At 38.9% G+C, this 13,653-nt stretch overlaps 1 protein-coding gene across 1 annotated transcript in view; it reads left to right on the top strand.

Moving 5' to 3' along the window:
• The window catches only part of HMCN1 (hemicentin 1), a gene marked incomplete at its 3' end in the record, with an annotated part of 535,761 nt that overhangs the window by 475,700 nt on the left and 46,408 nt on the right, over window positions 1-13,653 (top strand). Inside the window, 6 exon segments of the mRNA XM_083360257.1 lie at window positions 4,538-4,687; window positions 5,623-5,760; window positions 6,999-7,120; window positions 9,107-9,154; window positions 9,158-9,329; window positions 12,893-12,955. Coding sequence (XP_083216383.1) covers window positions 4,538-4,687; window positions 5,623-5,760; window positions 6,999-7,120; window positions 9,107-9,154; window positions 9,158-9,329; window positions 12,893-12,955 — 693 coding nt within the window.

The raw sequence follows: 13,653 nt of genomic DNA, 5'->3' as shown, positions 1-13,653 counted from the left end.
TGCATCAGTTTTTGTTTTTCATCTTTCAGGTCTTCCAGTTTCTGGTCCACCTCCGTTGACTTGTGTTCCATTTTTTGGATTCTTTGTTGATTTTCTGCAATTGCCTTTTTGAATTCTTCCATTTGGGAGTCTATATTAATAATTGTTTGATTCATTTTGTCTAAATCACTGTTCAACTCTTCATGATTTTTAGTTGCTGTAGCAAACTGGGCAGCGTTAGCATCCTGGATTGCTTGGAAAATTGCTTGGGTGTCCTTCTGTTGGGTATCGGTCTTCTCCTGTTGTAACATTGTAGTAATTGGTTTGTGGTAGACTGGGCTTGCAGAGGTTGAAGCAGGGGCAGAAGAGCCCTTTTTTCCAAGTTTCGATAAGTTAGAAGTACTCATCTTTGTCTTCAAGTCGTATGGTGTCTTTGCCCAATAGACAGATTTTGTAATCCAATAAATTCCTAATGGTTAGGAGAGGAGAACCATCAAAATAGTAAAATAGTAAAAATAGTAAAAATATATGAAAATCCACAAAAATAATGATCCCCCCTCCAAAAAAATGGAAGGGGAGCAAAAAAAAAGAAGAAAGAAAAAAAGAAAAAAAAGGAAAAAAAGAAAAAAAGAAAAGAAAAAGCAAAAAAAAAAAAAGAGACACCCAGCAAAAGTAAAAGGAGCAAAATAGGAGGTATCTGGAAAAATAGTAGGGGAAAAAAAGTTACCCCAAAAAGCATAAAAGTGAGAAAAGGAAAAGAAAAAAGGAAAAAAAGAAAAAAGATGGAAAAGGCACACAAAAGAGTACAGGGAAAAAATAGAAGACAAAAAAGACAAAAAATAAAACTGAAAAAAATGGTAAAAGTTGATACTAAGGATGAGTAAAATGTAGTAAACTGAGTAAAATTGTCAAAATTGTAATCCAGGAAATTATATTCAAAAAACCAATAATAAGAATTCCAAGCTTCTCTATATTTATAATCCAAGGGAGTCCAATTTGTTTAGGCAATAATCTATCTTGAGAAAGGTAGAAACACACCAGACAGGCCAAAAAAAATAAAGAGCAGGGAGTCTATTTTTCTGGAACAAAGTCTCCAGGACCTTCAAAGGAATGTCTGGGCAAACAGCCAAGTTTCAGGCATAGATAACTCTGTAGAGGAAAGGTGGATGTAGTTTTCCAGTTTTGCCAGTAGATGGCAGTAACTGTCTATCCCCACCCTTTTTGCCTAGAGAGATGAAAGGGATATATTTATCACTTTTGATTTTAAAAGTTTTAAAAAATATAAGTAAAAATAAAAGTAAAAAGAGCAGAAAGAAAAGGGAAAAATAGAAGATGTGATGGCTTTCAGCAAAAAACACCCAGTTCTATCAAAACAAAAGCTTCCCAAACTTTTGTGCCACAGACAGCCTTGTAACAAGGTGTAGTTTTCACTTAGCCAGAAGGTTAAACCACCCCTTCTAATTCTGGAGGGAGGGGATGAAAGAAAAAACTTCCACCCCCCTCCCTAATAGTAAGGGCTTCACTTTCAAGGGCTGGAAGGGTGCTTTCTGCTAAAGATCTTGGCTTGTAGGGAGAGTGAAAGGAAAATTCTCACCCAGACCAGCTGATTGCTCTTTCCATTGCCATTCTTCTGCTTCTGCCAAACAGCTGCTAATGGCGGAACGCAAAGTATGGTCTGCCTTCCTGCCAGTTCCAGGGGCTCTGTTGGGACCAGCGATCTGGCTACTGCCTAGTCCACAGGTCTGCAACCTGCGGCTTCGGAGCCACATGCAGCTCTTTCAGCCATCTCTTGTGGCTCCCAGTCCTCTGCTATGTGTAGTCCAAAAAAGAAAAAAGTGGGACTAAAAAAGTTCAACCAATCAATTCAAATATGCAGGGTAGGTGCATATCTCGCCTTGGCTCCACTCTTCAGTCAAACCCTGTTCTGTGCATGCACGCATGTATGCGCATGCGCACACATTTTTTGCGGCTCCCAGTTTTTCCTTTTGTGAGGGAACCGATTCCGAGTGGCTCTTTCACTGTTTCAGGTTGCTGACCCCTGGCCTAGTCACAGTCCTCAGACTTCGCCCGTTGGGGGCCACCTCTACAGGGTGGCATTCAGTTCGGACCCACCAGCTGGTAGAATTCGGACCTGGGGAAAGAGAGAAACAATTCCTCAAGTCTATCTCAACTGACATCAGCTGGAAGTCCCTCAGTGGCTGTTTCCGCAGCTACATCCCCATCCTGAAGGGGAGATTACAGCAAATCCTGGATAGCCAGGTTGCAAGTGGCCGGAGCGGGATCTGGCTCCAAAAGTGACAGGGGAAGCCTGCTGAGGCCATCTGCATGGCCCATTTCTTTGCTCGGTTTGTGAACCAGACTGTAATTATAAGCAGAGAGGAAAATAGACCACCTCAACATTTGAGGGGATAAGATCTGCGGTGTCTGTTTGTTTGTGGTAAATAACCCTAGAAGTAACTTGTGGTCCGTGAAGACCGTGAAGTGGTGGCCATACAAGCAATCATGAAACTTCTTAACACTGGCCACTATGGCCAGTGCCTCCTTGTCTATTTGCATGTAATTGCATTCCACTGAAGACAGTGGCCTAGAGTAATAAGCGATGGGAGCTTGGCTCCCGTCAGCCATCAAATGACTCAACACGGCTCCTACCCCGTATGGTGATGCATCACAAGTGATGCAGATAGGCAGCTTTTCCTGAAAATGGATGAGTACTGAGTTCAAAGACAGTAGTGATTTGACTGCCGAGAAGCTTTTCTCATGGACATTTGTCCACTGCCACTTTGCCTGTTTGTCCAAGAGCCAGTGTAATGGCTCTGCCACTGTGGCCTTGTGTGGGAAGAAAGCATGATAAAAATTCAGAAGTCCTAAAAAGGCCTGAAGCTTTGAACTGGGAGCCTGCTGCATTGCTTTGAGCTTAGAATGCACTGGATGAATGCCTGCAGCATCTATGTGGAACCTGAAGAATTCTGTTGAATCTACCCCGATCTTGCACTTTTCTTTTTTTAAGCTTCAGCCCCACTTTGTGGAAACGCTGAAGGATGGCTTTGAGCTGTTCGGCCAGAATCTCCTCTGACTCCCCAACTATGAGGACATCATCGAAGTAGGGGCACAGACCTGGAATGTTTGGGCTGAACACATCAGCAAACTCTTGGCAAACTGCTGACAGGTCTGCTGCTAGTGTTTTGTGAATGGCGGTTACTTGGATGCCCAAGGCATCAAACCAATCTAGGCCAATGAGGCTTGTGCAGTGGCCCTCGACAACCATGATGTCCAATGGACCCTCAAGACCCTTGAACTGCACCATGAGTGTAGCTTCTCCTTTAACAGCTACACAGGAGTTTTGGAAGTCCATCAGCCACAGGTTAGATGGCCTGAGTTTTACACTAGAGCACCTGACTTCTAATACTGCAGCAGATCCTTGATATTTATTGGTATTATAAGTACTTGGACTAGCATATTCTATTTTCATAAATACAGCAGAGATATAGTGAATTTTAGAATTAGTTCTCTCACTGCAGATCTGCTATTCTTTGCTTCACTAAAGGACCAATTTTTGAGGTTAATATGTTCAGCTAAACTCAAAGAAGAATTTGGAAAATATTCAAAGTTCCTGGCAAAATTTTGCATATTAATCTAAATGTTACTTATTATTTCTTTTTTAGTAGAGCCACAAAAAAGTGTTAGAAAGTTATTTAAAATGCTGTGTAATCCAAGTGAAGTTACTTGTTGATCCCCCTCATTTGAAATAACACAAATTTACAAAAATCTGATGAGGTTTGAAAAAACAGAGATGTCTTTTTTGTGGCCAATATTTGGAATGTTTTTTCCTTAAAATGCAGCAAAAACACAATGTGGTTTTACTTGTCAGAATGATTAATATACTTTGGTGTTTTGGCTAATTTCCTACTCAAATAATGGCATAAACCCTGTCTGAATTCCTTTAGGAGTACTCTGCTTTCTTTCCTGCCACATTTTGTTATGTTGGAACTAGCAAGCAATGTTAAACAAGAGTTGCTTTTCATCTACAGGACTTTGGACCTTGTGATATCCCTCTATGTGTGATAATGTGCTATTTAATTGTATGGTTTGCTAAAAGAGAGAGCACTGTGGACTCACACCAGCACTTGACACCTAAAACCATATTTTATTTAATTTTTAAAAATACCTTATGTCAGTGTAAGAGATTTCTCAGACAGGCATATTATCAAACATAAAAAGATGTACAGTAAAAAAATGTTTCTCTAATCCAGCATTCATGATACTGATGGGAAATCCAAATGGACTAACACAGAGTTTCTCAATCTTGGCAACTTTTAAGATCTGTGGACCAACTCCCAGAATTCCCCAGCCAGCTGAAGTGTATGTCCAGAGATATTAAAGTTGCCAAGGTTGAGAAACACTGCTTCTTGACATTATTACTTGACCACTGATAGCAGTTCTCTCCATGAATTTGTCCAATTGCTTTTTTTAAACCATCATTAGAAAATGATTTCTAGAATTTAGTAGTGTATTTTGGAGAAAACTGCTTCCTTTGGCCTTCCTTTCCTTTTCCCCGCAGGTGGACCCTCACATGCAAGAGGAAGTATCATTGGACATATTAACGATGTTGAGTTTGGAATCATTTTCCTGAATGCTATCGTAATAGATGGTCCAGATGAGGATATTACAAGTGTAGAAGCCAAAATTACAAATATCCCTTGGAATCTTGGTACAACTGTTCCTTTTATGCATTAAGATTTTATTTAGACTGATCAGATTTACACCATTTGTTTTAGTAGTAATATTATAAATCAACATGAAAGGTCTATGTTTATCATGGCTATAACAGTGGATATCATCAAGATTTCATTAAGTATAGAGCACATCTTATTTTTCCAAGAGCATAGAAGTATTTAGAAAAAGCACAACACAAAAGTAGTTGCAAGAACTGAGTAAAGCTAGTCTAGAGAAAAGAAGGACTAGGGGTGACATGATAGCAGTATTCCAGTATTTGAGGGGCTGCCACAAAGAAGAGGGGGTCAATGTATTTTCCAAAACATCAGAAGGCAAGACAAGAAACAATGGATGGAAGCTAATCAAGGAGAGACACAACCTGGAATTAAGGAGAAATATCCTAACAGTGAGAACAATTAATCAGTGGAACAGCTTGCCTTCAGAAGTTGTGGGTGCTTCATCACTCACTTGTCTGAAATGGTATAGAGTCTCCTGCTTGAGCAGGGGTTTGGACTAGAAGACCTCCAAGATCCCTTCCAACTGTATTCTGATTGATTGATTGATTGATTGATTGATTGATTGATTGATAGTTCAGACTTTGGAGGGCCTGTGTTGGTTTCAAATGGCATTCTGTCTAGGTAGAGGGCCACCATGACATTCAATAGCAGTATGGGAAAACCAGAAAGCAAGCAAACACATTGAGATCATTGTACTTATATCAATACATTCTTTGTAATTTTGATTTATTCTATCCTTCTCATAAATTATATATGGCAGTCATGAACAAAGAAAAAAAGTATTCATGATCTTCAAGTTTTGTCAGCCAAGTGTGAGAGGCAGTTGCTTCTAGGAAGTGATTAAGAAAAATATTTTCCAAAAAATACAAATATCAAAAAGATGTTATCATATCATAATGTTATTCCCCACAAGGTCCTGTAATGAGAGTGCTGGTTTCTATTCTGAGTCCTATTTATTGGATAACAGCCAAGGAAATTGGAGAAGCTGTGAATGGTTTTTCACTCACCAGTGCAGTTTACAAACAGGAAACACAAGTAGAATTTGCTACTGGTTAGTAAAAAATAAGATACATATGTTTCTTTTGCACAAGAACCAAAACGTTTTCTTAGAAGTGTTTACAATTAATTTCTGACCAAGCTGATCAAAGAGAGAAGCAACCTGAAATTAAGGAGAAAGTTCCTAACAGTGAGGACAATTAACCAATGCAACAGCTTGCCCCCAGCAATTGTGGGCACTCCATCACTGGAGGTTTTTAAGAAGAGACTAGACCAGTGATGGCGAACCTTTTAGAGACCGAGTGCCCAAACTGCAACCTAAAACCCACTTATGTATCGTTGGGTGCTGGGTGGACGTGGCCCATTGGGTGGGTGTGGCCCATTGGGTGGGCATGGCCCATTGGGTGGGCGTGTCTCCCGTGGTAATGGTAGACTGGGTGGGACTAAAAAGTTCAATCAATCAATTCCAACTTTGCGAGATCTATTTTTTTCCTGTGAAAAGTTGAAATTGATAGATTGATTGAACCTTTTTTTTGCACATAGGGCCAGAGGCCTAAAGTGAAAAGGTTTTATAAAACCCAGCTGAAGGCCTAGGACTGGGCTGACAGTGTGCATGCCCACAGAGAGGGCTCTGTGTGCCACTTGTGGCACCCATGCCATAGGTCCCCACTACAGGACTAGACAGTCACTTATCTGAAATGGTATAGGTTCTTCTGCTTGAGCAGGGGGTTGGACTAGAAGACCTCCAAGGTCCCTTCCAGCTCTATTCTATTCTATTTGATTCTAGAAAGAAGTGAACTTACAGAATGAACCCACTGGTAGTAACACCTTGATAGCCAAATGTTGCTTTGTACTTTCCATACAGCAAATGTATACAAAATCTGTACACTAAGAAAAAGTATGTTTTAAAATATGCATACTGAAATGTACAATAAAATGTGGGCAACTTTTACTTCATGGTTTTAAAAAAGAATCTACAAGCTAGTATGAAAAGTATGAAACAATTAGAATAAAGTGGAAATTGTTAAATCTGTGCAAATTGGCCTGGGGCAGAAAAACATTAGTAGGTGCCTCTAATTTTTTTAATGCTTACATAAATATGATTTTGGTATTTTTGGGAAGATGCCTTTCTGTAATCATTAGCAAATACATATTTCAAGAAATGCAGTTTTACAGCCATTTATTTCTAGACTAAATGGTCCGTACCAATTCATTTCACAGTTAGGGTGCCTTATGAAAATATACCTCATGTTAATTCCATTCATTCATCAGAACTATTGTTGAAATCTATAGGGGAACTCCTACAAATGACTCATGTTGCCCGTGGTTTGGATTCAGATGGTTCTTTACTCTTGGATGTTGTCATCAGTGGCCACGTACTACAGCTACAATCAACAGATGATGTTAATGTAAAAGTAAGTCAAGCCATTACTGCAATCATTGTTTTTAGAAATGCCAAATAATGCATTTAATAAATATTATTTAACGAATATAATGCATAAAAAGCATTCTTTCATATAGTGGATTGCTTCTATTCTAAAGATATGCCTTCATTGGAACTTCTATTTAGCTGTTGCTTTGTCTAGTAGCCATCATGTTTCTATCATCCTATAAACTCTATTTGTTTCTTTTTTAATGATGAAATTACATCTGGAGAAAAAGGCTGTTGTTTCAGAGGTTATGCGTGGATGGATTTTGATGCACATAACCTTTATTTTAGATATTATTCTAAAATAGGTGCTATATCAAAAGTCTGAACCTGTAGAGTAGTGGGTTCAAAACTTCCTCTCTCAGAACCCCTTTGGGCTTTCATACGTTAGCCCCACCTCTTCCTTTGAATAGCAAACTTGATTATTCCTTCTGTTGCCATCAATCTTTTTTGGGGGGATGGGACATCTCACTTGGCATCCGCTCCCTAATTCCGGAGTGTGAGAAAGATGCAGTAGTCATTCCTAGGGTTGCTTTTTTTTGGCAATTAAAAACAAACTGGTTTCCATGGTGATGCCTTCTGTCTATGTAGTATTGCACAATTGTGGCTTGAGGATTCAGAATTGTTTTTAATTTTAAGTATTAAAATCCAAACACTAAGTGTTGAAGCTTATCTAGTTCTGTAGTTCACAATATACTACACATAACTTACTTAAAAAGAAATTGTAATGAAAAATATTGATGTATGCATTCTAAAAATCATGAACACAGCCTGAAGTACACTTCTGTAATTTGCACAGAGAAATAAGTACATGACAGTGTAGCGTTAAAGTCTCAAAAACCAGAAACGAAATCTAGTACAATATTTCTCTCTTGGCAGTATGCCTATTTCTACAGAAATAGAAACCTCCTGAATCAAATGTTCATTTACTTCAATTACTTGGGCTCTTTCCAGCCTTGGGAAGATCCCACATTAATCAAAAGTTGTTGGGCAGATTATAAAAGCCCTATTTTATTGCCATTCTCTTTCCTCAAGCTTCTTCCAAGTCTGCTCTTAATTTTTTAAACTACCAATATTTCTTTATTTCCAGCAGACAGAGGTGCTGAGATATCTGACTCCTCACGTAACCAAGAATATTTCTGTCTTCTGAGGATGTGGTTTATACTGTAGGGATAGCACAAGGATACAAGGTTAGCACAAGGTTAGTCCCAACAGGAACTAACCACTGGGAATATATAAATCACTGGTGACATATTACGTTGCTAGGACACTGACTACTGTGAAAGGATAAATAAATACTTTGAGAATTGTTTTGGGGTTTGGGTGTAAAAGCAGCAGATAGAGTTCTTCTTTTTAAAAAAAATACTCAAGTTCCTTATTTTTCTTCTTTGTATTGATTTCCCTCAAGGTAGTGCTGAATTTCTTTCCAGTGTAGATTAGTATATATTGTCAATGTTCTATTGCAGGACAAGGAATCTGGATATTTTCAAATATGTAGACAAATTTGGTGGCTACCTGGACTAGTCCCTGCAGTTTTCTTGGCAAGTTTTTTTTCAGAAGTGTTTTCGCCCTTGCCTGCTTACTCAGAATGAGAGAGAGTGATTGGCCCAAGGTCACCCAGCTAGCTTTGTGCCCAAGGAAGGGCTAAAACCCACAGCCTACAATTTTTAGCTTGGTGCATTAAAGTGCATTTCTAGTTTATTCCAAAAGTCGGAGGTAAACATGGAAGTTTGGCTTTTCCATTAATTCCTGTACTAAGCATAAAACACTGATGTCATTCCCCTGGAAAACAAATAATTGGGATTAGTACCAATATGACCAAATTATTTAAACCACAAATCTACATAAGTATCATTTGAACTTTTAAATAGCAATCCTTCCTTAATTGTAGATGAATGTGAATTTTTGCATGCCGAACAAAGAGAATTCTGTTAGCAGTTTCTTCAATTTGAACCTGTGATATTCATTTTAGGATTATACAGAAGATTACATTCAAACAGGCCCTGGTCAGCTTTATGCTTAATCCACTCGGCTTTTCAGCATAGATGGTGTTGGTATACAATACACCTGGAACCATACCATTACTTACAATCAAAATCGTGGGAAAATGCCTTTCCTGGTTGAAACACTTCAAACAGAATATAGCCCACATGAAGAATCTCTGACTTTTAAAATTGGTGCTTCCATTACAAAAGGTATGGATTTTGAGGATGGTACATAGACCAAAAATATATGTTTTATCCTTTTCCTTCTTAACAATTTAGGTCAGATCTTATGTGAAAACTGTCAGTAAAAAAACCCAATAAAATGAGGCAATCAATATGCTAAATCTTAATATAACTACATTTAACTAAATAAAAACCAATTCAAGCAAAAGACTTCATAATGGTTGCACACAGACTTAGAAATCTTTGACAGTAATCATGCACTCATAAAAGTTTTACTATCTTTATTGTTGTTAGTTGCAAAGTCGAGTCCGACCCATCGCGACCCCATGGACAATGTTCCTCCAGGCCTTTCTGTCCTCTACCATCTTCTGGAGTCCATTTAAGCTCACACCTACTGCTTCAGTGACTCCATCCAGCCACCTCATTCTCTGTCGTCCCATTCTTCTATTGCCCTCAATCTTTCCCAGCATTAGGCTCTTCTCCAGTGAGTCCTTCCTTCTCATTAGGTGGCCAAAGTATTTGAGTTTCAACTTCAGGATCTGGCCTTCTAAACAGAAGTCAGGGTTGATCTCCTCTAGAACTGACTGCTTTGATTGCCTTGTAGTCCAAGTGACTCGCAGGAGTCTTCTCCAGCACCATAGTTCAAAGGCCTCAATTCTTTGGCGCTCAGCCTTTCTTATGGTCCAACTTTCACTGCCATACATTGTAACTGGGAAGACCATAGCCTTTTGTTGACAGGGTGATGTCTCTGCTTTTTAGTGTGCTGTCTAGATTTGCCATGGCTTTCCTCCCCAGGACCAAGCGTCTTTTAATTTCTTGGCTACAGTCCCCATCTGCAGTGATCTTGGAGCCCAGGAAAATAAAATCTGTCACTACCTCCATTTCTTCCCCATCTATTTGCCAGGAATTGAGAGGGCCGGATGCCATGATCTTGGTTTTCTTAATGTTTAGTTTCACCCCAACTTCTGCACTCTCCTTCTTCACCCGCAACAAGAGGCTCTTTAGTTCTTCTTTACTTTCTGTCATTAGAGTGGTATCATCTGCATATCTTAGGTTGTTAATATTTCTCCCGGCAATCTTAATTCCAACTTTTGATTCATCTAGCCCTGCCTTTCTCATGATGTGCTCTGCATATAAGTTAAATAGGCAGGGCGACAGTATACAGCCTTGCCGGACTCCTTTCCCAATTTTGAACCAATCAGTGGTTCCGTGTCCAGTTCTCACTGTTGCTTCTTGACCCACATATAGGTTTCTCAAGAGACAAATAAGATGGTCTGGTACGCCCATCTCTTTAAGAACGTGCCACAGTTTGTTGTGATCAACACAATCAAAGGCTTTAGCAGGGTCAATGAAGCAGAAGTAGGTGTTTTTCTGGAACTCCCTAGCTTTCTCCATGATCCAGCGTATGTTGGCAATTTGATCTCTAGTTCCTCTGCCACTTCGAAATCCTGCCTGTACTTTTAGTAGTTTTCGATCCACATACTGCTGGAATCTAGCTTGTAGGATTTTAAGCATAACTTTACTAGCATGTGAAATGAGTGCAATGGTGCGATAGTTTGAACATTCTTTGGCACTGCCTTTCTTTGGAATTGGAATATAAACGGATCTTTTCCAATCCTGTGGCCACTGCTGAGTTTTCCAAATTGAGCGTAACACTTTTACTGCATCGTCTTTTAAGATTTTGAATAGCTCAGCTGGAATACTGTCACCTCCACTAGCTTTGTTGTTGCTCAGTTTTTCTAAGGCCCACTTCACTTCACATTCTAGGATGTCTGGCTCGAGGTCAGTGACCACCTCATCATGGTTATTAGGGACGTTAAGCTCATTCTTGTATAGTTCTTCTGTGTAATTTTGCCACCTCTTCTTAATCTCTTCTGCCTCTGTTAGGTCCCTGCCATTTTGATCCGGTCAATTTCATCCTCTTCAGCACCGATGCTTGGGGCATAGACTTGGACTACTGTGATATTGAATGGTTTGCCTTGGATTTGAACTGAGATCATTCTGTCATTTTGGAGACTGTATCCCAGTATTGCTTTTCCTAACTCTTTTATTGACTATAAAGGCTACTATATTTCTTCTGAGGGATTCTTCCCCGCAGTAGTATTACTGATGGTCATCTGAATTAAATTCACCCATTCCTGTCCATTTTAGTTCGCTGATTCCTAAGATGTCGATGTTCAGTCTTGTCATCTCTTGTTTGACCACGTCCAGGTTTCCTTGATTCATCGATCTTACATTCCAGGTTCCTATGGAGAAAAAATCTTTACAGCATTGGACTTTCCTTTCACCACCAGATACATCCGCAGCTGAGCATCCTTTCGGCTTTGGCCCAGTCGCTTCATTCTTTCTGGTGCTACTAGTACTAGCCCTCTGCTCTTCCCCAGTAGCATATTGGACACCTTCCAACCTGAGGGGCTCATCTTCCAGCGTCATATCATTTTGCCTTTTGGTACTGTCCATAGGGTTTTCATGGCAAAGCTACTGGAGTGGGTTGCCATTTCCTTCTCCAGTGGATCATGTTTTGTCAGAACTCTCTGCTATGACCTGTCCGTCTTGGGTGGCCCTGCACGGCACAGGTCATAGCTTCATTGAATTATGCAAGCCCCTTCTCCACGACAAGGCAGTAATCCATGAAGTGGGTATCTTACTATCTTACCTTTTGCTTATTTTGAAAATAAAGTTTTTTCAAGATACAACCATCCTTTGAGAAGTTATGACCTAATGCATCCTGGCAATTTTGGGTACATTTGAGCAATGGATACCAAACATGAATTAGTCATTGGCCAGCATCAATTTCCTTAATTCATGCTGGCCTTTTGCATCTTCATAAAAGATTGAAAGTTACCTTTTTTCCAATACTAATGAAGACAGAATGTCTCCTATAAACATGACATTTTCCCTGGTAGGTTCAGTTGTTTGGGGGTGATGTTCTTTTCTTATGGTCACCTTCAATACAAATGTTAGTTTGGACTTAATTTTTAAAATGTGATTCATAGAGACACACCGTGTACTTTTTGGGTAAATATTTTAGTTCTGAATAGAAACATTTTCAACTAAGATGCACAGCAAGTCTATTAAGGATTGCCATAATGGAAAAAAAATTCCACCATCTCCTCAATGGAGAATTTGCAGAATAACAGAATTAGAAGGGACTGTGGAGGTTTTCCAGTCCAACCTCCTGCTCAAGCAGGAGACTCTATACCATTTCAGATAAATGGTTTTCCAATCTCTTCTTAAAAACATCTGGTGATGGAGCACCCACATCTTCCAAAGACAAGCAATTTCACTGTTTAATTATTCTAATTGTGTGCAATATATGGTAACCTTGACAGATAGCAGTTAAACAGTTTAATAAAAGATCTTAACCTGTCATTTTTTAGTGCAATTGCTCCATTATCAATTAATGTTTTATCATTATGATTGCTGTAGCTAAAATCTATTTCCATGCCATTTCATACATCAGTTCTATTTTTTACCTGAGGAACAACAAAAAAGGGTCTTCCATCTTGAGGTAACTGTCTTCTGAAAGATATTTGATGATAACAGTAACAACTTATGTAAATCTGATTAACCATTCACTTTTCCCACAGGAGACCATAGCAACCAATGCCCTCACAGGTTTAGTTTGGATTCTTCTGGACCCTACTGTTCAGGTGAGAAGATCCCAGCAACCTCACCATTGCAGAAATTGCTGCACACCAAATAATTTTCCCTTCTCTTTCATGGACTGCTTTTCTCCCCTTTCACTAATCAAAACAAAAAGATACTAAAGTACTGTTGGTGTAAATGTCCTTACAGATGTTTATTCAGAAAAAGGTTATTCTCAGTGATGGAAAAATCCAAACATTGTCCAAGGCACTTATAACTGAAATGCTGAAACTAGCTTTTAAAACACATCTGAATGTTGAGCTCCCAGCATTAGCATATAGCATGTTCTTTTAGATCAAACTGAATTTAAGTTTCTTTATCCTTATTGACTTGCTTTCTACTTGGTAGTATCTTTAGTGAGTTCAAACAGCATCTTCAATCTGGGTAGAATTTCAGAGTGATGGTGCTTGGCTATTTCTTTTGTTTTCTTTTTTTTACAATTTTTATTGATTTTCTGATATTACATTTACATATTTGAAAAGCAACGTGGTGGCTGGGTAGTAGTAACTCAATTACATACAGATATCATTATACAGATTTCAAATTGCTACCATAAACATTTTCTCTCTTTTTCCCTTCATATATACTATTTGTAGATTTAAAGACAAGTTATATCCTATCAATTACATAGAAAATAACTTTCTTACATAGTTTTTAGTTTACACATATTCTGATTGTTTTAACATACAATCTTTTAGACAAC

This window comes from Vipera ursinii (genome assembly GCF_947247035.1).
Source record: "Vipera ursinii genome assembly, chromosome: 3".
In the NCBI taxonomy this organism is placed as follows: Eukaryota; Metazoa; Chordata; class Lepidosauria; order Squamata; family Viperidae; genus Vipera; species Vipera ursinii.
Note: the sequence above shows the minus strand (reverse complement) of the source record. Positions and strands in the feature narration are given on the sequence as shown.